This window comes from Echiichthys vipera (genome assembly GCF_963691815.1).
Source record: "Echiichthys vipera genome assembly, chromosome: 13".
Lineage (NCBI taxonomy): Eukaryota > Metazoa > Chordata > Actinopteri > Perciformes > Trachinidae > Echiichthys > Echiichthys vipera.
The window spans coordinates 19,789,062-19,812,673 of NC_139838.1; the positions used below are offsets into that span (position 1 = coordinate 19,789,062).

Here is a 23,612-nt window from a genome sequence, read left to right on the forward strand (position 1 = left end):
TTGCATTTTACTCAATGTTTTAATATTCTGCAAATGATATACATTAAAGGGAGCTCTTCTTATTATCTGAACTCTCAGCTAACGCGTTGCATTGTGGAAAATGTAGAGTTGCTTTTGGAAAGAATCTAGAAATTGAACATTGGCCACCTCAGCTACTCTACCTGTTCCTTCTGAAGACTTGATCAGTAATTCTTACTCTGGATTTTACAAGCTAACCATTCTGCCAACTATTTTAAAAATCCAGCACTCTGTTGTGTCAAAGTAAAAGACAGTTCTTAGGAAACATTTGAATATTATACATTATTCAAATAATGCTAACATGTTCAGTTTTTATTTTTGGCAAATTTAATATGTATTTTAACCAGCCATGATCACCATTTTTACTGTCCAGCTGCTCTCCAGAAAATATGAAATGACAAAATGTGCGATGAACGTGCACCCTGTGTATTTGCCACCACACTGATGAGAGCTGATGATACAGCCTTTTATGTCTGTGTACCTGCACCATGCCATCCCATTAAGGTTTTTTGGCCAATGAATTTTTCAAAATCTAAAAATTCAGAAAAGTGTGGTTTGCAGTAGAACTAGAACACCACGAGACTGGTTTGTGACTTAAAACACACTTTGCAGATATAGTTTGTATCAGATGACAGATTTTATCATTATTTCCTCCTGGTTAAACGCAGAGAGCATTGCGAAACAATTGATGAAACGCTTTGGCTTGTTACAGTGTGTCTTAACATCCTGCCAAAACAGCAAAGGATGAAATGACCACCAACTCATGCACAGTTCAGTGAAGACTTTAAGAAGAAAAATAGGCTTTAAAGCGTCTCCATTCAGAGCTGGACAGGTACAGTAAAACACTGCTGCTTCAGCTCCACTTCCTGTAGATGTTGATGTATGTAACTGTGACAAGACTCTTACTTTCTTTACTGCAGATATGAATCCGGCTCCACATGAAGAAGCCAGGCCTCGCAGTGCCTTGCTGATTTCAACACTTGGTCAGGAGTATTTTCTCTGTCATTTCTTCTTTTCTTCTGCCTTATTGTATGTGTTACTGGTTTACCAATCCTTGACCCTCGCCCTCTTCTCTTCTCGTAGTTGTGATCAATTTCATTTGGTGGATGGTCATGATTGCAGCCATTGGTTTGGGTGGGTTAACTTCTCTTTGATCAGGGACAAATGTTTGTAATTTTTGACAGAAAGCAAAGCAGCATATTTTGGAGACTTTTTTATGAGCCCATGATCATTTTAACCTTTTTCCGGTTCTGGACACCTGCTTCATAGGGGCCACACATCTGAGCAGTTGTCCTGTACAGCCCAACATCCCCATTTACCTGATAGTGCTGGGATCGATCAGCCTCTTCTCTCTGTCTCTGACCTACATCAGGACCGGCCAGAGCGATGGCATGAGCGCCATTGTGTGCACTTGCTGCACGGCCATTTTTCACCTCTTCAGTTTCGCCTGGTTCATTGCAGGTGAGAAGATATGTCACAGAGATGTTATGTTTGGATAAATCTCTCTAGATTCTACTTTCTTGCATGAAATCAGGCAATCGGGTAAAGTAACAAAGTAAAAAAGTTCTACATTTCATCCTACTCTATTCTTATACTTCACTACTATTCAAAAACACTACAATGCTCAGTTTAAGGCCACATTATTGTTCTCATCCTGTCTGTCTGAAACGCTCAATTTTCACACCTGTCTCTTTAAGACCCCCTCCTGAAAATGCCCAGTCTGCTCTGATTGGTCAGTGTTTCTGGGTCTTCATCTGCGCTCTCAGGATCTCTAAAACATGATTGCATCCAGGGAATGACTATAACGACACTGTAGTGACACTTTCTACCATTATACAATATATTTTCGGCATCACAACCGTACAGAAGTCCTGACGGCTCGTTTTAAGACAGTTTCTGAATACTGCTGTGTGCATTTCTCTGTGGATTGAGTGTTTTGATACTTTGACAGTATGTTTAAAGCACCTCAACCTGCTTTATTATCAAAAAAGACATGGAAATCTCCCTTTTTACAATATGGGTAAAGTTAAAGTTAAACAACAACAACAAAGAAAACCTCCTTAAGACTTTTAATGGAAGTGGTATTGGTTGTCTTAAAATACATCTGAGGCACTCTGATAGTCAGTTAAAAATCCTTTACTAATTCATGGAAACCAGCATACCCTGATGAAGACCTAAACATGTTGCTGAATCCGGATTGGGGCATGGAAGTATGTAACATCACCTTTTTTTCTCACAGCTACTTTAGACAAACAGATGTCTCACATATTAAATACCTAGACATGTTTATGTTCACGCTGGGCCCCATCACTCATAGTAAACAGCTGATGCAGAAAATATGTTTTCAGAGCCTTCAAGTTCAGTTTAGTGTTAGTTTTAACTCTCAATTGAATTGAAATGTCCCCCCGTAGGCAATATCTGGATTTATCCTATATACCCTCCCAGCTACACACCTGGAACGTCTCGATACTGCCAGAGGACAACCTACCAGTTTGCCTTCGTTGTCACCACCCTGGTGTGGGTCGCCACGATTCTCATGTTTATCTGTGGATGTTGCTTCGCTCTGGTCACCTGCTGTGGGACTGTAATTGCAGGACGCAGATTGATACCCAACCGCTATACTTTCTATGGTGCAACAAGTGATTTTCAAGAACCCACTGCTGGTGATGTGTGATTTAAAGGTTTGTTCATGTCTTCATGGGTTTAAAACTTTTCCTAAACTGTGACAGTAGTTAAAGGTACCTTACTTCACTTGAAACTTAATTAATATTTTTGCAACATTTCAATGTGTAGGTCTTCTGTTAAAGCACACAAGGTGCTGAGCTGCGCATGACACAGCTTTTTTCAACTTAATTCAACACGAGTCATGCTCCACAGGGTTTGTCGTTAAATTTAAGAACAGCACCGTCACATCACATGCTTCCTGTTGACACCAAAATCAAGCAGATAACATTTGAGCCGGTAGAAGAGAAGTAGCAGCTAATATTGATTCAGCACTGAGATAGAGAATACATTGCTTTTATATTCTACTCTGCTATGTGTGTATTAGATCTTTTTTTCTGCAGTGGATTATATTTATTTGACTGCATCATATGATATTATTACAATAAATTGTACAGTATTGCTTTAAAATAAAACTATCCTGTTTAAAATTTTTGTTGGTGTAAAAATCATACTGTATTTCACATCACTGGTGTTTTTCAATCATTAAGAAATCTTTTTAGTAGTCCCGCCTATTTTTATTATTATTATTATTATTATTTTGGCAGTTTTCCAAGCCTTTATAATACAGGACAGACAGTAAATGGGGTGAGAGAGAGAGGGGCCGCAGGTTGGAGTCAAATCTGCAGCCGCATCAATTTACGATACAATTGTAAACATTAAGTTATATATTATATTAAGTTTTATTTGTACTTAATATGTTTACATTAGGAAGGCAAGGCATATTTATTTATATGGTGCATTTCATACCAAGGCAACTCAATGTGCTTTTCATAAAGATAAAACATGTGTTAAAAAATAGTATAAAAACAAACAAAATAACACAGTTAAAAGCAGCAGCAAAGATAATTATAAATTATTTAATAAAAGTTATTAAAAAGAGCTCAGTTTTTTAACCTGGATATAAAGACGATTCAGAAACAATTAAAAACAAACCAACAAATATTAAAGATTCAAAAGATCTTTTTTTCAAGGTGATGACTTTTAATTCAGGCTTTTTGTGGGACTCCTATTTCAGCTTTCGGGGTCCTTTTACGTCACAGACTCAACCGACGTCAGTTAGCCTTTAGCTCACATGCATGCAGCGGTTATTTGACCGGCGACCGAGGAGTGATTTAACGGTGGAGGTGTCTGATTGTGACCGCCCTGGTCTTATTTACCACTCCTCAGGCGTTTTATCGAAGCGGTGAATCAAAGTTAACAAAGATGTGGAGCTCAGGCCGCCGTGTCCTTCAGGGTCTGTTCACCCAGCCGGTCAGGAGCTTCTCTCGGAGCCCCGTTCAGGTCAGTGTCTGCACTTCAACACGGTAACGACAATCTGACAGCGTTTAAAACGGCTTTAACCCTGGACCCCCGGTGTGAAACGGGCTAAACAGCTGCCTGTAATGTGCAGGTCATTGCTTATAATAGCTAGCTAGCTTGTTCTCATGTTGGTGAATTGGATGGATCCATGTTATATCACTTAACTTGCGTTTAAATTATATTAATTTCCGTTAATTTCGCTTGTAAGGATGTAGCGGAACTACGTCACCAGTCGGAAAGTTTTTGGCTAAACTATCAAACTTTCTGTTAAACCTACGAATATAAATGATGGTGTAATGTTTTAAAGTTAATTTAATGGTGTTAAACCTAAGTCTAACTTCCTATCTTTGTAACCATATATAGTTTTAACGGCATAATGTATAGTTATGTGTTCAAGAGTGGTCAAAAAGACGCTAACACCGGTGAGTTAGCCGTGTGCTCCTGTCGGAAACAGAGGACACTACAAACACTGGGAGCTGCTGGTCGTCCACATTAACATCAATGTTGTCAAAACATCCTGGACCATACTTCAGTCCTTCACAATAAAGTTACATTCTTTAACAGCTACAACATACACCGTAAAGTCTTCTTAATTTCAATCGTATATATATTCTTGAACTCTCATTTTGTTTGCATTGATTGTTACCCCACATCTTGTATATTACACACATCCTCTAACGTTATACAACTCTAAATAGTCACATTGTACATATTTGGTATAATATCTTACAAAAAGCTTTAAGAAGCCACATTGATCTTTTATTTGCATGGCTGATATTTGGCTGATCTCATAATTATATTCCACTTAATGGTCTTAAACAAAAAAGTGTAGTCTAAAGGTGGGCATGTCTGAAACTCCACTTTTTCGCACCTACCTTTGCAATAAGTCTCTTATAAATGACATGTCCAACTGGCGGCGGTCAGTGGGAAAGACCTACTGGTCCGCCTTTATTAACATCCTGGAGAGCCATAACATAAAAAATAACAAATCCACACACTTAACACAAAGTTGAGTTTTGTAAAGGCCACAAGACAGTAGACAAAAAAGTTTGTGCTTGATGTTTCCACAGAATACAGTGGTGTTGGAGCGCTGGTGGGAGGTGCCCTTATCTAAAGTAGGCAGGCCGCCGAGGCTTCACCCTCGAAGACACAGAATCTACAAGTTGGTTGAAGACACCAAACAGAATCCAACGCCGAAGATGGAGCTCATCCTGACTCAGACAGTACCCAGTGAGTATCTATAATGCTCTCAACAGGTCACATAAGTGGCAGAAAACAATGTATTTCAGTATTTTCCAATGAAACTCTTAATATTGTTCAAATAACTTTGCTCCTACAGAGCTCGGCGGGCGAGGAGACACCGTGTTCGTGAAAAAGTGTGTTGGCAGAAATAGGCTGCTGCCCAACGGCCTCGCAGTTTATCCATCACCGGAGAACAAACAGATGTTTGCGGAGGAGTTAAGAGTGTGTAATTCATTTTAATACTGTCGTTTAATCACCTCATGTATTCGATAGCAATGTATAACTATGAATCATTGTGGCAAACAGATTTTACGTGAGGGGAAGCTGGAGGACAGAATCCAAACGCGCACTGGACTCCTGGTGAGTTTGTTTCCAGATTGTCTTGAATACTTAGGTCCTGTGCTGGAGTCACAGTTTTTAAGAGACGAAAGGAACAACAGATGAACGACTGTCAGGTTTTTAACAAAGGTTTCCTTATGTTTTGTTTTGTTTTTTTATTTTTTACAGACAGTAGAGCTCCTTAAACGCACTAAGTTGAAAATAAACAAAATGCCCTCGGATGAGTTCCAGCTCACTAAAGAGTTCGTCTGCAGACAGTTTCAAAAGAAGGTATCGTCTCTGTCTACTTATCCACATTTTCTAACTTTTTGGACTTTTAAGTAAGTGCTTCTGCTCATCGTCAAAGTAATCGTTTCATTGTTTTATTCAATAAAACTTTTGTTCAGATGAGAATTATCGTGCCACCTCATGCCCTGAATTTCCCATTTGAGTCAGTCAAGGACGAAGGTGACTACTGGTGTGAAGTTACGGTAAGAAACTAAAAATGTTAAAAGTGAAGAGAATTTATTTTTTTTACATACATGAATACTGGATGTTGACAGAAAAATAAACATTAAAGGTAAAAGAGGTACACCACCTACTGTAAATTAAGAATTACAATATGCTATTTCCACCAATAATTATGAAAGGGAGCTACTCTCTCAAAGCCAGAAACAAGAGAAGACGACAGACTTGTGATGTCATCAGGAATGAAGTCTTGAGCTTATTTTGTCTGTTTTCTTATTTTATACCCAAATAAGCTTTATTCTATTCTAGCTCTGAAGCTGAAAATGTACCCATATAATCAGAGCATTCCTCCGGGTGCTCTGTGTCATTTTGACATCTTTCCCAATTCATTATCTATGGATTAGTCTCACACTTTATACCTGATGACGTCACAAAAGTTTTAGCACTCTAGTTTTTGGATTTTAGCAAGAGTTGTTCATGTTTTTTTTTAGACCATAGGAATAACGTGTATGAATTACTAAAAACTGACATACTTAAGTTAATCTTTAAGGCTGTTATTCTAACAAAGACCAGGCTGCTTACTTTTCATATTTTTGTATCGTCCAGGTTAATGGATTAGACACGGTTCGCGTCCCCATCTCACTGGTGCCTTATGAAGGGAAGCAGTTGAAAGCACAAAGGGAGCAGCTGCAGGAGACCGCAGCTATATCAGAATCTGCCGCTGAGGAGGTAGCTGCGGTGGAGGCGGTGTCTGCTGCCGCTGAGGAGGTAGCTGCGGTGGAGGCGGTGTCTGCTGCCGCTGAGGAGGTAGCTGCGGTGGAGGCGGTGTCTGCTGCCACTGAGGAGGTAGCTGCTGTAGAGGCGGTGTCTGCTGCCGCTGAGGAGGTAGCTGCGGTGGAGGCAGTGTCTGCTGCCGCTGAGGAGGTAGCTGCGGTGGAGGCTGTGTCTGCTGCCGCTGAGGAGGTAGCTGCTGTAGAGGCGGTGTCTGCTGCCACTGAGAAGGTAGCTGCTGTAGAGGCGGTGTCTGCTTCCGCTGAGGAGGTAGCTGCGGTGGAGGCAGTGTCTGCTGCCGCTGAGGAGGTAGCTGCGGTGGAGGCGGTGTCTGCTGCCGCTGAGGAGGTAGCTTCTGTGGAGGCGGTGTCTGCTGCCGCTGAGGAAGAAGCTGCGGTGAAGGCGGTGTCTGACGCTGCAGTGGAAGCTGAAGCAGGTAAAGACTCTGAGCGTCAAGTTAGTGAAACTGCAGCCTCAGCAGCCGAAGAAGAAACAGCAGCAAGTACACAGAAGAGTAAGGACACAACAGCACCACCAAATGACAGCTCAAAGAAAGATTAAGACTCCAAATGATGATGTGCATAAACTCCAATAGATATTGTTTACCTATAATACACAATATACATGTATGAAAGCCTTTGTCTGTCATTATTAAATCATTTAAATGGTGTGATCTTTAGTGTATTACATTGTTATCTTACCATATGCATATCATCGTGGTAAAAGACAAACCCAAAACTATCCCGTCCATTCAGAGGTATGGAGCCATGAAAGGAGAATATTTATTAATCTTAACTGCACAACACAAATAATCAGAATCAGAAATACTTTAATAATCCCAGGGAGAAAATGTCTTAACAAAAGTATAGAGGGAAGGAAAAAGATTTTCCCCAGCAATGCCGTCAACATGTAAATCACTGAATTTGAAATGTCAGTGACTAATTCTGCTGAGGTCAAAAATGTTTTTGTCTTAGAGACAGAGACAGATATGTTATTAACCAAGGAGTGCTGTGAGTGTCTTGGTAATTTTATCTCATCCAAACACTCTCTGCACTGTTCAGTAGGTGTCGAGGAAAAGAAAAAGCTAACACGCAAAAGTAACATTTAGTTGAAGCTCTATAACTTATATTTGTGTCTCTAAGACGTGTGAGGATATGTATTCAGACGGTCACCTACTTGCTTTGGGCTGTTTGGCCGATACCAGATGTGTAAATATGCTCTCCAGGCAGTATCTACCACAACTGAAGATATTCTTGGACTGCTTGTATATTTCTGCAAAACATCAGCCAGTTTTGAGACAGATCCATCTGTTGGTACAGTAATGACGACTACAGACCAAGACAGTTTGCATATGGAGCGCTCTAATAAATCCATGTGTAAGGAAATAGAGTGCATGAGGAAGCAACCTGGCACGTTTACATTTATAGTCCATTTTCTGCTTGGAAAAACAAACAAAAGGATCACTCGCTTGTTGAAGGAGGAAACTGTTGGAGCCCAAGTAAGTCAGAGCTTCAGGTAAAAGACTTATTTGCAGGATGTAAACGATTAAAACGCTCTACATCAAACTAAGAAGGAAAACAGAAATCTGCAATTTTCTCCAAAACTGGAGAGATTGGCCGTATTTTGTTTCCCCACATTAGTTTATTCTGACTGCAGAATCTTCCTCTCTACTGCAGCGGTAGAGAGAAATAGTTACAGCCTCCTCAACCATCTCAAATAAGACATAGACTTGAAAAGAGTGACATCGCCATTTAGGTGGTAGGGGCTTAATGTGTTTCCTCACTTCCATTCGCACACTTTTAAAAAACAAAACTTGAGGTAAAGTTCCTGCTTGGTGTTAAAATCTGATCATTTTCTGGCCTGATGGCAGCTGAAGAACCAGCTCAAAGTGAAATACACGTTTGGTTCTCTGGCAATTCGTTGGTGTAAAACATCTTTAGAACAGATGTAGACGCAGTTATGCTGCTTCACAACTTTTAAAGCAAAAACATGAAGTAGATAAAAGGAAATGCAGAAGAAATCATAGCAACATGGTCAACTTTTAAATCTTTAATCATGAGCAGCTGCAGCATATGTATTCCAACATCTTTTTTTTTTTTTACAAAGTTGTTGATTAAACGTTTAAATATGTAATGCGACACAGCTTTCTACTGACTTTGGTTAATTGCCAGAGAACCAAACCTGTGTTGTAGACTCATCTGTTTTTATCACTTAAAAAAAAGAAGTGATACATAAACGTTTGCTGTATGAACAAGACGCATTACAAAGGAAAACATTTATAATGGCCACTTGAGGGTTGCATTATATACTGTATATAAAGTAAGTTTAACGGCTGTGGCTGGATTTTTAGTACAGACGTAACACCATAGGAAACGGTTGACCAGAAGAACTACTGCATAATAATGATTCAACACAAATACAGGAGAAAGGGCAGGAGGGAAAATGTGTATTCAAGTGTGTAGAGTTTCTTCCAAACACAAGTTTCCCTATTGGGATTTCTGGAAAGCTCTACTCTACTTTCTGATGCAGGGTTTCCAAATGCCACCCAGAGTCCACAGTATGACATTTAGAAACCGTATTTGGCCTGTGTCTGCCGGCGGGTTAGCTTGTTGTCTGCCCAGTTATTCTTCAGCTCCAACTCGCGTTCCTTTGCCTGTGAAAGAAGAAAATCAAGTCAAATTTCTGAAGAGAAATAAAAAGAAAGTCTTTGGGCCGAATTTGTGTTGATTCAATTTCAAGATCTACAATTTTAAAATGCTTGTGAACAGCATGAGATGTGTACACAGTCTAATTATGGGGGTCAGACTACCTGAGTGAGAACACAGACAGACAACTACAACCTCTGAATACCAACCAGCTTTACAATATAAATAAATCCCCACCCTTTTCACCCACTTTGAATACCATCTGGTGTGTGTGCACAAATAAAACACCCAAAATGATTGTAAAGCCAATTATTACCAACGTTAAACGACAATCTAAAGGCAATCTATTTTTTTTAGCTTGTTTCAATGCCCTGTGTAGGCTCGTCATCTTGCAGCATACTGTATAAACGCAGGCATACAGTAGTTAACACAACACTAGATGTTTGCTTTGTACAAACAAGCATGGCAGCCAACAACCTAGAGCTGAATGTGTGCAGACATGTCAGACCAGCAGTGCAGACTCTTGGTATGTAGGTACAGAAACCCTGATTCACACCCTGCTCTGTATAACCTTCAAAACCAACAGGAAAATAATGTACACATTTCTAATTTTGCCATGTCGCTTTAACAGAGGCATATAAGTTCTTCCCTTAGCTACAACATATGCTGTTTGTTTTTAGTTGCATGGATACATTTCTCCTCTCCCCTTTGGTATCAAAATAACTATAATGTTGTATTTAAAGGACTACACTGACTTCTGGGTCTCCACAGACGTCCCATGCAGACCCTCGCAAATATGAAGAGGTGACAGAGTTCACATTGCAAAAATATGGCAGGAATAATTTGGGCTTTAGCAGAAACTCACCTGGTGAATGAGATATGTTATCTGATGCTTGCGTCGCTGTTGTCCTGTAGGCCCTTCTCCTTTTTTCTGCAGAAGTGAAGCAGATGATACAGTAAGTAAAATGTGTTCTAGTACATGTGTCGTCATTGTGGCATTTGTGCCCTGACTTTTTTATGCCGTTTGACTTGCACAAAATCATTTTTCTAACAGCCCTGCAAGTATCAAGCTCATCTGCCAGTTTTAATGTGGTGTAAACCTTGAAAGTCAGATTACCAAAGCCAATTCCTTCTTTGTGAGTGTTCACGTTAGAGAAATCCAAATCCTGTCTGATGAATCAGGTCATAAAATATTTTGAGTGTTCACCACATCAAACATTTTATGGCTGTGGGGCTGTAGGTGCTCCCAGGCTCAACGGAGTGTAAATCAACAGTGAGAAAGAAAGCGAACAACAGCCCTAAACTTTCCAAAAGCTGAACAAAAAAACTAAACAAAACAGAACATTAACTTCAGCCCAACATTACACCCAACCCTGTCAATTCTGGGCCTTTAATGCAAAACCCCACAGAGGTAGAGACACAGCCAGGTCACCTTGCTGAAGGATTGACGTGTCTGCTTCTCTTCTGTCATGTTCTTGGTCATCCACTGCTGGTTGCCGCTCAGCTGGTCGTCCCCTTTAATCTCCAGAAACTTCACCTCCTCTTTGCCCCTGTTCCGTTTCCCTTGCAGCCGCATGAACTGAAGCACGGGAAGGAAACGCTCACATCAATTAAACAACGCTTTAAACCTGCAGCTGCAAAAATTATCAAGTATTAACCTATTTCTAAAGTATGACAGAAGATGTAGCAAACATCTTACCGCTTCATCGTCAAACATGGCAGAGTTGCCGGGCTCTTCAGCCTCCGCCGATCCAGCGCCAGGGTCTTGGTAGTACGGCTCGTTGTAATATCCCTGTCAAAAGGAGAAAATGTTTGGGATGTCACTTAAATTCATGTTCAGGTTTATACCTCTTAAATGTCTGGATGAATATGAAAGACCTGAGGCTATAAAGTAAGTGGCTCTGCAGCCTCTTTGTATATTCATGAAGGTATTATTCATGGTTTTCAAGGTGCCCTTCTAGTATTTGAGTGTGTCACATTAGCTTCTATAATGCCTCAATCATTCATGGAGTGAAGGTTTCCTGATGTTTCCATGATTGCACCCAAATCGTATTTTGAACTGGGTTGGTCTTTCTCAACTTATACTTAAATACTCTAGTTAATGTAATTACCCAAATACATTTAAATATAGTCAGTGTTAGATACTTTATGTGTCATGATTACCTGAGGGAGAGTGTCTGGGCCTGCCATAGGCTGTTGATACTGAGGGTATTGACCTCCCCATGAACCAGCTCCATCATGGTTCCCCCCAAAGTCGAGGGGGGCATCTGACTGACCCGGCTCATCTGTAGCTGTAGGTGCTGGTGCAGGTGCAGGTATGGGTGCAAGTGCCGGTGCAGGTGCAGGTTCAGGTGCAAGAGGTTCTGCAAGGGCTCCTGGCTCAGGGTCTAAGTTTGGGATAACCGTAGGGAGAGGCTGGGAGCTCTCACCCAGAGAAAAGTAGTTCTGTGGTGTTATGTCCTCCTCGTTATCCTGGTCGTCAGCCGCTATCTGTCTAGCCAGCTGCAGGGCGGCTGACTTCGCTGCTGCTTTGATGGCAGAGGGAGACGCGCTGGAGCCGAGCAGACCCTGCGCAGGCGTTCCAGGCTTGGGTCCTTTGGGTTCTTGGCGCTTGGTGAGTGTATGAGGAATCAGGAGTCGATCCATCTCCTTCACTGACAGGTTTTTAGGTTGTGGTAGAAGGGAGGAAAGGCCTGAACCCTGGAAGAGGCAAGAGATATGGATGGAAAGGTACATCCATTTAGTTTGATACTGTTTGTATAGTATGTAAATGGATGAAATAATATATTCCGTCATATTTGGTTTATTTTGATGTATTTTTAGCCTTACTGAAAAAGGGAGGTGGCAGAATCTAAGCTGGCATGAGAACCATACACGGCTCTGTCAAAAACTAGAGTAAATGCAACATTTTCTTGCTGCTAATTAAACTCCAGTGGGGTTTTTTGGTGTACACAATCCTATATTGTGATAATGAGAAGCTCACATATGGCCGCTGAATTATCTGCCATATAGAGATGAGTTAGCATTTTACTGTCATCTGTTGGGTCTCCAAGATGAACATGAAAACAGGTTAATGTGTTCACCTTCAATAAAACAAACTGGAGTAAAAGCAACAGTCCAGGTGACTACAAGTGTAACTGCATAGTGTGAGTTGTTCTTACCTGAGGTTGTAGTTTCTTCTTTGCTGGTTCAACAACAACATCATCATCATCAGAGTCTGACTGTGAGAAACATAGATGAATAACAATCAGATAACACACCACAGGAGCTGCATTATGTAAAAGCAAATAAGTCTCAGTACTCACATCCCGCCTCTGTATCTGTGGCACAGTGATCTTGACGGGCTCTGTTCGCTTCCTCGGCTTAGGCAGAGTAGAAAATAATCCTCCTTTGGCTGGATGAGGATCTGGGTCATCGTTTGACTTGGTGTCCCCTGCTGAACGGGCCGATTTTGTCTCCCTTCTTGCTCCACCGTGTTCTCCTGACGACCCTGGAGCCTTTTTAGGAGCAGGCAGGAGTGAGAAGAGCCCTCCTGTGCTCACTTTGCTGCCCGGTGCTGCAGAAGTGGAGGTTTCTTCTGAGTCACTGTCATCACTGCTGCCATAGGCGACTAAAGACATGTTTGCTGATGTTATTAAAGATTATTAATCTGCAGGAACTCGTGGACATGGATGACCACTTCCCCTTGGATTTGATCTCAAGAAGCCGTACTCACACTTCCCGACGATCTTACTTCAACTAAAGGTATGATAATGTTTGACAATTATAGTCACAAAGATAATGCCATAGAAAACACAGCAGGTCAACAGAGGGCCTCACAGTGATCTCATTAAATGAAAGGACTGCCCCAACTTCACGTTAGCTAGGCCGCCGCAGAAAACGATATTAACCAACCGGCCGTTTCCTGCTCCTTCAAACTAGATTCGTCTCAGATCTGCTGCTGTATATAATACGACATCGGTTGATGCTGTAGCTGTGATTCACAGCACAAAACAGAGCTTTTTTTAGTCCTTAGACTCCATCAAAACATTCGCCTCGATCGCTCATGATTGAAGAAAACGACTACTGCGCATCCTTCTGCGCAGCTTTCTTCTTCTTCTTCGTCTGTTAGTTTTCAGTTGGTAAACAACCTAACGCCCCCAGCGGACCGAGGGTGTACACTTCAATCTGCAATATCTGAAATAAATCCATTTTATTGATTAATTTGGTGATTAGAGCCGTTATAGTAACATTGAGGGCTTATTTTGTTTTGTGGGTTTTTATCAAACAGGATCGATTTTAAATTATACAATTAAAAACGTATACATGATGCGTTTTTCCAGTATTTAGACTCAATGTGTTTCAATGTTACTGCGTTTAGGCCAACAAAAGCATAGCTTAATAAAGACTTCAGCATTTGTGCCCTATTTTTTTCTCCAAAATGTCTTTATTGAATTTTTGCAGACAGAAAGAAAGGTACAACAGTTGCATACTGGACCAGAGCGTCTGCTTTAAAGTAGAAAACAAAAAATCCCAACATGAATCCCATTATCCCTCCAAACAACCCATGTCAGACGTAGTCACAGTAAATAACTAGGTCATTAACTAACATCTAACATAAGTAAATAATGAGAAAGGTACAATGAGACAAAATAGATAATAAAAACTGTAGGAAATAGTAAAAGTAAAGTATTAAAGAAAGAAAAAGAAAGAAAAAAAGGGGGGGGGGTGTCTCTCCTTCCAAGTATTAGAAAGTAAGACTATTACTAATAAGAGCCAGCAGTGGGTCCCAAGTTTTGTGTAATTCAGTCAAAGATCCCCTCTGTGAGAACCTTAACTTCTCCAACTTTAGTCATTGGGAAATTCCACGTATCCAACTGTTGTGAGTCGGTGGAGAAACATGTTTCCATTTAAGGAGAATGTTACGTCTGGCGAGCAGCATGGTAAAGGCCACGACACGTTGTGTAGTAATGGGCAGATTTTTAGACGGAGGGAGCCCAAAAAGAGCTGGTTCTAAATTTGTGTTGAGAGCCTGTTTGAGGATTTTAAATATTTTGGACCAAAGTTCAAAAAGCTTCGGGCACGTCCAGAACATGTGTGCACGGTCGACTGGGGACTGCTTACAGCGGTTACAAGCATCACTGTGACTAGGGTATATCTTAGCCAATTATTTGTGCCCTGTTTTATTCCTGTCAGTAGGAAGAAGGCTTTGAAGCCCTCTTTAGACCTTCATGTCAGAAAATAAAATTCACAGAAAGGATCACTGAAGAGTTCCCTGAATAAATAAAACATGAATGCAGTTTGTCCAAGGGTGGTGAGGGGTGTGTAAGGGGAACTCCTGACCTCAATATTTATAAAATTCTGGCTACAGCCCTGTTGGTGATCCATTTCTATCTCCTACAACTGTAATAACAAATTCAAAGTATTAAGGATTACAAATAATGTGCAAAGCTTGGTTACAAAAAGGCCCGTGAATGTTCTCATTTGTCCAGGTCATCTTGGTTATCCAAGTCCAGTTGCTTTTGACTGAAATTGCTTTGGGGACTTGGTTACAATATGTTCAGAGAAACAAAACAAGAGAAATAATAGTGACCATCTAACTCACTTCCTTGGTTAGCTTCCATGTGCAAAAATATCCCAAACTCATCTCTTATCTCTCCTTTTTGACTTCATTGTCCATTGACGATGTACGTCACAAGGTGTATCACAAATGTGTGTTTCTCACAAGTGTTAGACAAGGTATGCTTACAACTTTGTGGGGACAGTTTGAGGAAGGCCCTTTGCTGTTTCAAAATGACTGTACTCAAATGAAGGTCTGTAAAGAAATGGTTTTGTGTCTGGTGTGGAGGAACTTAACAGGCCTGCACAGAGCCCTGATCTAAACCCATCAAACACCTTTGGGATGACTTTGGACCAGAGACTTCAAGCCAGGCTAAAGTGCCGAGTATAAGCTCGCCAATCCCTGCGGCCAGGTCTCACAAAATCAGAGGAGTGGAGGCTGTTGAAGTAGTATATGAATGCCCATGGTTTGAGATTGAGGAGTCCAATAATCACATATGGGTCAAATGTTTGGGTTTCCACAAAGCTACTTTTGGCTGATTTGAAATGCATGAAAATTGGGATTTAAAATGTTTTGTGACATATAGATCATAATTAGGCCAATATGCATGGTAATAACAACCTTTCCTGATAAATTATTACTATAATTGGGAGACATGTTTAGCCACAGCCTTGTCCTAATAAATTGGCATTTTGTTTGGAAATATGCACCTCTAAATCACAATAGTAGCCCCCATTGAGGGCATATCTTGAGGGTCTTTGTGCCAAATAGTTTTCCAATACATTCATTATTTTAGTTTATTTCGTACCTCGCATATTCATAAATGTTAGGGAAAGTGACTCTTTACATGGACCCTATTTGCCTTGGGCCTCCTTGCAGATTAAAATAACCCTACTCCATTTTACATTACTTTTTTTTTTTTTTTTACATTTTACATTTTCAAGCTAACATCTTAGATCTTACATCTTCCCTATACATAAGTGCTGTTCTTTTTATTTATTTTACATGAGAAATGGCCTATGCCTGCAGTGTGGGGGTTTTGGTCGACAGGGGGCGCTAACTGCGCAGCTTCATCAGGTACTTGGGGGCGCGTCTGCAAAGTGGGCAGCGGTTTTCAATTTCAAACCCAAACAGTACGAGGGACGAGCCAGACAGAGGTTATCTAGATAAAGCTAAAACTAAACGCTTACATATTTTAGCCGTAGAATTTGTAACGGTATTAAAAACATAAACCAGAACGGAGTCGTTACCACCGGCCGTGGTTACAATTCACACGATCCGCGAGTGAGAGCAAAAAGTCGCCCGCCGCGTCTTCGCTCCAGTTTTTCCGCGCCTGGTTAATTTGGATGACAACCCGACGCTTGGCTTGTTTGCAGCAGGTGCTGACCAATCCGGACACGGTACCACATTAAACTACTATTGTGTTTTAATCCATACACCGTTAAAGGAGACATTTCTGCAGCGAACATGCCGAGGTCCAACAGGCAAAAAGAATACAAACCTGGAGATCTTGTATTTGCTAAAATGAAGGGATATCCACACTGGCCTGCGAGGGTAAGCATCGGACATTAATCTCTTCTTTCCGTTTTAAGATTTGCTGTTCACTTCAGTCCATTTGGCTCTCTGCGCATATCACTTGTTTACCTGCGAGGCCTAGCTGTAGCGTTAGCTCGTATGGGTTAGCCACGTTAGCTGTTAGCTATCGTTGCCCAGCATCCACACATTGCAAGCTAACTGTAGACAGTTGCACATTTCTCTCGGGTGAGTCATCATGTAGACAAGACAACTCATAACTCCACTCGTCTCACTAAATATGAATGCTGTTGCTAGCTGCTCTCTGCAAACCAACGCTGCTTTTCATGTGCCGCTACCGACTCCCAGGGGGGCCTGTTGCTATGCTAACGTTAACTGTTGGAAATAGACGTTAATAGAACGTTACTAACGTTGCAAGTAACGGCCGTGTCATACAGAACGTTAACGTTCCAAGTTAACGGTCGTTTCATAGAAAACGCCAACGTTCCACGTTAACGGTCGTGTCATATAGAACGTTAACGTTCCAAGTTAACGGTCGGTTCATAGGAAACGTTAACGTCTGTCCAGTTACAAACATTATCTCAACATTGACGTCGGGTTATCCGAGGACTCAAACACCACACCACGTTTTATCTCAGCTAAGTTACATGATGAATGAGTTTTAAGCCGGTTCCCTTTAATAACTGTTGCATTACACACTGCACATGGCTGATTGTGTATGCTTTGATACTTTGTAAACACCTCTCCCACACTTGTTGCGAATAGTAAGTGTGTATCCTTGTAATGTTAGAAATACTTCCATTATGTTAAAATCTGGTCATGGTTAATAATAAAAAAAATGGTGGCATAAAAGATGTAATGTCCTAGCCAGGTCCATAAACACAGCAGCCTAATATTGCACTCAGTGTTTCCTAATCATTCAGCATTGGAGAAAATGTTTATTAGGTAACATTTCCTCTCAAACGCAGCCTCACTCAAAGCTGTGCTCTTATGCTTATCAAACAAAACAATGTTGATAAAAATAACCTAAACAGGTTAGCACTTTATGCTGCACTAGAGCCAAATATATAATGGATCCACACTGAAACAAAAACATGTATTCCCCAACCACAACTGGCCCGAAAAGTCGAAAGGAAACCCTGGACTGCAGTTTAGTTCAGTTTCTGTTTCATATGTAGCCATAATACATTTCAATGATGGAACAAGCCATACGAAAACTCTCTTTTGGTTTATCGAGAGTGCCTCCAAATAAAAACACATGGATCTTTACCATCACCTGAAATAGTTAAGCTAATGTCAGTATTGATCTGTGCCTCTCTTCCCTCCTTATCCTCGGTCTTATCACCCATGCCCCTTGTCAGCAGGCTACAGGCTCTGCCCCACCTATCCTGAAACAGTGGCCCTATCTGCCAAAAGGCAGTTTGCAACGGACACTATGACTTCCTGTGCCTCTGTGTCTTGCTGTGCTCTTTTTACAAACATAAAGAACTAGAGACCATCTTGAGATCTTTAACCTTAGCTGTGCTTGTTTCTACTATTCTGCTGTATTCACTGCCAGAACATATAAGTCATATTCACATTACTATAGATATTATTATAGTTACTGGAAGTGTGTCTGTCTCTGTCTTTGTGTCTGTCTTTGTCTCTCTCTGTCCATCTGTCCTTCTTTTCTCTCTTTCTCCTTTTCTTCCTCCCCAACCGGTCAAGACAGATGTCCGTCCTCCACAGAGCTGGGTCTGTCCGACGTTCCTGCCTGTTATAGGGAAGGTTTTCAACGCCACCGTACTCTACGGGGGAATTGTTGGGTCTATGTAAATCATAAATAAGTCATAGAGTAATGGTCCATACCTAGTCTGTAAAGTGTCCTGAGATAACTTTTGTTATGATTTGGCACTATAAATAAAATTGAATTGAATTGAATAGAAGGGGGGCGTAAATTTGGAGAGCCTACTCCTGGCCCCCTTTTTCAGATCACACCCATTTTTAACCCCAGCCTTCATTTCTCAACTTCACACCTGTAAAGTAAAATGTTGTTTTTGCAACATTATTCGTAACACTTGTGACCGTCATTTGTATGACATTGATCCAGTGGTCCTCTGTTTGTCACGTCAGTATTTGAATCTACTTTTGGCTTTGTGTTTTTTCTTTATCATCATTTCCCTAAAGACTTGCATTGATTTTTGATTTTTTTTAGCATCCTGTCTAAAAAAGCAGTGTTCTTAATTCACAGATTGACGAGTTACCTGAAGGAGCTGTGAAGTCCCCGTCAAACAAGTACCAGGTGTTCTTCTTTGGGACGCATGAGACGTGAGTAATGTGTATTACTGTTGTCAGATGAAGTGGAGCCTAAATGATGGCAGTAACATAAAATGTAGGATTTTAGGGGGTTTATTGGCAGAAATGGAATATTATATTAATAGGTATGTTTTCTTACCTGAAAATAAGAATGGTGAGTTTTCGTTACCTTAGAATGAGCCATTTACATCTAGCTTACTTGAGAGTCTTCTTCCAAGAAGTCTGCCATGTTGCACCAGCATGTTTCTACAGTAGCCCCGAACGGACAAACACAGGTTCGAGAAAGGGCCATTCTCATTTTCACACTGGCCACAGATGAAATGCAGTCTGCAACCTCACCTCTAGATGCCACTAAATCCTAAACACTGGACCATCAAGAATTGACGAAAATGAAAACAAACATCCCTCATGAACTTATTTTTGTCCAGCGGAGATGATTATAATAATTCTATATTACAATAATTAATCTTGAGCTACTTGATAAAGTCAATTTGCAAAAAAGTTGTGTTGTAATTTGTGTATAATCAGCAAATCTACTTGTGTTGCAGAATACATCTTTGACAATCACCCATCTTAAATTGATGTGCTTGAGTGGATGGGTGTACAGATTTAGAAAACTCACTGAGTTTTGTTATGTTGGACCAACACAGGGCGTTCCTGGGGGCCAAGGATTTGTGCCTGTACGATGAAAATAAGGAGAAGTTTGGAAAAGCAAACAAGAGGAAAGGCTTCGCTGAGGGACTCTGGGAGATCGAGAACAACCCCACCGTCACGCACGAAGGCTACGAGGTGTGTGTATTTCTAGGATGGAGGCCAGGCGTGTTTAGTTGTTCTGTTAGAAATCTACATTATGTTGGTGCCCCATTAAATGTCCTTTTATAGAATCCAATATCCAAAAAATGGTAGCAACAGATAAAGCGATATAGGTCCAAATATGGCAAGTTCTCTCCATGAAACAACCAAATGTTTTAGTGTACTCCTGTGTGTATTCAATAGATAACAAATGCATAACATTTGAGTATTGTGTATGGGTATTTTCTAATTTCTAAGAACACTAGTGCAAAATATAAATTCAAAATATTTCACATCAGATTTTCTGAAAAATTTTAGTTAGTATGTGCTTATCATCAGTTGAGATGACGTACTTCTGCATCACGATACAGTATCTCAAATTAGATTTCATCATTATGCGATTCCATTGAAAAACTTTTCGAATTATTGCCCAGGCCAGTATCACGCTGCCTCTTCACACACGCATTGGCCTGAGGGTGAAACTGTCACGGATTAGAGCAAAGAATCCTGCTGGTTGCTGAAAACTGCATCAAATACAGAGCGTGATGCTTTTTCTGTTGCCTTGTTTGGAAAGAGATGACCTCAAGATGTAAGCACAGAGATTCAAATGCAGGGCAATATTATGTTGAGATGCTTTTCTTAAAAGCAACACAACTAATCTTGCATTAAGAGTGTGTGATGAAATGAGTTTGACCAGCAAGCAAAAAAAAACAATTAATTCAAGACAACATTTAGACTCTGGTGTGTGCGCTCTTTGAGGGTCGAACTCCAGGCTTGGTTAACTCTTCTTCACTATCAATCTCTGCCTGTAGTCATCGAAGAAGGACAACGCTTCTGAAGGGGCTGGGGATACCGGAAGTACAGAGAAAGCAGATGCCGAGGGTAGCAGTGATGAGGATGAAGGGGCCCTGGTCATCGACGAGAAGAACGAGAGGGGAGGAACTAAGCGAAAAGCAGAGGAGTCCACAGATGTGAGTCTTTGAATCGGTCGTGCACAGTCCAAGGAGAGAGCCTTATAATCAGTTCAAAGTTGAGCTTCCTGTCTCTGATGCTTCCTCAAACCTTTTGTCAGGCATCACTCAAGCGGCCGAAGGATACAGACGCAGAAGGTGATCCTAAAGTAGACAAGTCTAACGCGGAGGCCAAGCTCAACGATGTGGCTGGACCCAAGGCAACTGCTCCCTCCCCACAGAGCGAGTCAAAAGCAGAGGCCCAGGAAAACGCTCCAGCAGGAGGCAAGCTAACAGCAGATAAGGTGAGACGCTCGCCTCATTAGTACTTTTCACCCAGGAAACATCAAATTATGAGGACTTTATGTAGGCTTAAAGGACCGTGCTGGTGTTTTTGCATTTGTAAAATATTCTGCGGTAATGTTATGTATATACTTTGGAAGTGTAACTCTGGCGAAATTTGACCCAACGGTCCTTTACAGCATGAATATATGTAAAATAAGCCATCGAGACCAAGTTTTTTGGGTGATCACCTATTAACAGAGAAATCCCGGAGAGTCGCTATCAGCCAGACATGAGTAGCTTGGGACAGAGCGCTGAACACATCCACAAAGGCTTTTTTAACCACTAATATTGCTCAAAATGGCACCCAACCTCTGCAGTAGCCTGAAAACAGTCCCTACACATAAAACGAAGCACCAACAGCAAAATAGTGTTTGACAATGTGACAACCCTTAGCAGCTGGCTACGTCCATATTGAGAGGCAGTTCATACAAGTCGATTACCGAATGCACCAGAGTTCAGTTCTGTTGAGGTTCAATAGAACTGATCGGTGATCGACTTGTATGGACTACCTCTCAATATGGATGTAGCCGGCTTTTGGCAGTTACACTTTAAAGACCATGCAAAAAATATGTGATAAAATTGTATGTTTGTTTCACGTCAGAGACCCAAAGTGCAATGATTCCTCTAACTGCTCTCCACTGTTCTCCCCGCAGCCTGTTACAGACAGCGCTTAACGCCAACTCAGAAGAAAAACCAAGAACCTTTGATGCTTTTCTCTGGAATTTAAGCATCAACACGATTACTCACAGGATGGCAGATTTCCGCTGTTTAATTAGTAGGAGAATTTTAAAAACCCAAGTGTTTGTATTGAGAGACAAACAAATCCTCATTTGCCATTTTTGGGATATCATATATCCCAGAAACAAAACGTTTGCTAATCTGATTTCAAACAATTGAACTGAGCACTTTAGGGCTCATTTATAAATGGGATTTTGGTGTGTATATATTTTTTATTTCTAAGTGCAATTACATAATTACAAAGACTGAATGCTAGGTGTCAAAAAAAACAACATTTTTTCAGTTTAGAGTGAATCAACACTGAATATATAATAAGTAAAAAAGGATTTAAACCACACAAAAATGAATAAATACTCCCATTTGATTGTTTTAAAAGGTAGATATTGTACAGGAATAAGAACACATTTTCAACCATGCTCTCAGCTTTAGTTCATAAAATAAGTGTTTTACTTCTCTTGTTTTCAGCTAGCTTATCAGCCTCATCTTAAATCATATATTCAGCCATTGGATTCATGAAGAGTTGCACTTTCAGACTTTTTTTCTCTCCCCCCCCCGCCCCTTTAATCATTGTCTAGTTCACTGTATAATGTTTGTATAATGTTTTTATGGTTTTGTTGCTTTGGTGTAGTGGATGCTTCATTGCAGGTGACCAAATTACATGATTCATTTCACCAGATTGAATATGTAAAGCCCATTTAAAAAGAATTATTGTAGGATTAAACCCCTCTGTAGCTTTGAGATGGCGATTATTTGAGGCAGAAAGACATTCCTGAATGTTGTTGTGTCCGAGCGAGGTCTTCAATCTTGGTGGAGGAGGAGCGGTGGCGTTTGACGGGTGTAAAAGATATTTATCGCCACTTTTTTCCGAAGAAATTATCTGAAAAACCTTTTCCATACCATCAACTCAACTATTAAAATTTCTTATGAAATGCACGTTAATGCTGCCATTGCTTGATACTTTATGTAATTGGGAAAAACACTTAATTGCATTCAGTAATTGGTTGTACCAAATAGTTTCTTTTTTGAATGTATTGCTGTCATTGTTGATGCCAACATGTGATCGACACAAATTGTGATTTTTGAAAGGAAATTAAATGAGAAGGATCTACAGAGTGAACCATCTGTAAAACTTTGTGTCCAACCCTCTTAACTGGAATATGAGTCTGTTTCACTTTAATGGTCTCTTTATTTTGGCAGTGAAACAAAGTTGTGATGTTTTAAAGTCGATGTTTATTTTAATTATTATTTGTTTAAACATGTTCAAAATCTGGTGCTTGTTCATTTCCACTGTAGGTAACTTTGAAGGTTCAAGTGTTTTTGTAATGCTGGACCTGCTCACCATGTTACTTGGATGTCATCGCTTTAGTGTTCTTTCCTGTATTTAGCAACATGAGCCCACAAGTTATCAAATTGTCAACCTAAGGGAAATCTCAGCTTTTAGAAGTGAAAACAACCCTGACTGCTGTGCCTAAAACGGCTTTTACCCACCTCTAACATACCACTGATTTCCGCCTATAAAATGGTCAAAGCCAAGTCCGAGGGTATAATTTGGCATTAAGGTGTAATTCTTGTTTAAGCTTTCTCTTTAACTTTTGGAAGCTGTCATTCATCTTAATCTGCTGCTTAGTTTACTGTTGTAGTCGCCAGAACATTTAATAAACATGTTGATTACAAAAAACTTGTTTTTGTCATTTATATCCAGTAAATCATCCTTTCTTATTGCAAATTATAAAGGTTCTCAGTCTGCAAAGCAACTCAAACAACTAGGTCTTAGTCATTGAGTTCTTTTTAAATCAACAGGCTTGTCTGCAGTTCTTTTTTTATTTCTTTAAAGGTCCTATATTGTAAAAGGGAGATTTCTGTGTATTTTTATTATAAAGAAAGTGGATTTGCTATATTAATACTATGGTAGTACTAATATGCTCAATCAATATA

The 23,612-nt window shown here is 40.4% G+C and overlaps 4 protein-coding genes across 4 annotated transcripts; 3 read left to right on the forward strand and 1 right to left on the reverse strand.

The window, feature by feature from the left end:
• The first annotated feature begins 729 nt into the window (after positions 1-729).
• On the forward strand, positions 730-3,099 carry LOC310955557 (transmembrane protein 272-like). The gene is made up of 5 exons (XM_083925453.1): positions 730-850; positions 939-1,001; positions 1,102-1,152; positions 1,288-1,479; positions 2,430-3,099. The coding sequence occupies exons 2-5, from the start codon at positions 941-943 to the stop codon at positions 2,690-2,692; spliced, it is 567 nt and encodes a 188-aa protein (XP_083781579.1). The 5' UTR covers positions 730-850; positions 939-940; the 3' UTR covers positions 2,693-3,099.
• A 732-nt stretch (positions 3,100-3,831) lies between these two features.
• mrpl9 (mitochondrial ribosomal protein L9) lies at positions 3,832-7,474 on the forward strand. The gene is made up of 7 exons (XM_083925103.1): positions 3,832-4,023; positions 5,112-5,271; positions 5,381-5,505; positions 5,590-5,643; positions 5,791-5,892; positions 6,009-6,092; positions 6,676-7,474. The coding sequence occupies exons 1-7, from the start codon at positions 3,946-3,948 to the stop codon at positions 7,399-7,401; spliced, it is 1,329 nt and encodes a 442-aa protein (XP_083781229.1). The 5' UTR covers positions 3,832-3,945; the 3' UTR covers positions 7,402-7,474.
• A 223-nt stretch (positions 7,475-7,697) lies between these two features.
• On the reverse strand, positions 7,698-13,521 carry prcc (proline rich mitotic checkpoint control factor). Its single transcript, XM_083925312.1, has 7 exons — positions 12,791-13,521; positions 12,647-12,706; positions 11,649-12,185; positions 11,185-11,277; positions 10,918-11,064; positions 10,351-10,416; positions 7,698-9,493 (listed from the first exon to the last, which is right to left on the reverse strand). Exons 1-7 carry the CDS (start codon positions 13,103-13,105, stop codon positions 9,407-9,409), a joined length of 1,305 nt encoding a protein of 434 aa, XP_083781438.1. The 5' UTR covers positions 13,106-13,521; the 3' UTR covers positions 7,698-9,406.
• Positions 13,522-16,151: 2,630 nt separating this feature from the next.
• Positions 16,152-23,330, forward strand: LOC310955251 (hepatoma-derived growth factor-like). Its single transcript, XM_083925050.1, has 6 exons — positions 16,152-16,578; positions 18,788-18,864; positions 19,503-19,641; positions 20,457-20,615; positions 20,717-20,899; positions 21,593-23,330. The coding sequence occupies exons 1-6, from the start codon at positions 16,492-16,494 to the stop codon at positions 21,611-21,613; spliced, it is 666 nt and encodes a 221-aa protein (XP_083781176.1). The 5' UTR covers positions 16,152-16,491; the 3' UTR covers positions 21,614-23,330.
• Positions 23,331-23,612: the final 282 nt, after the last annotated feature.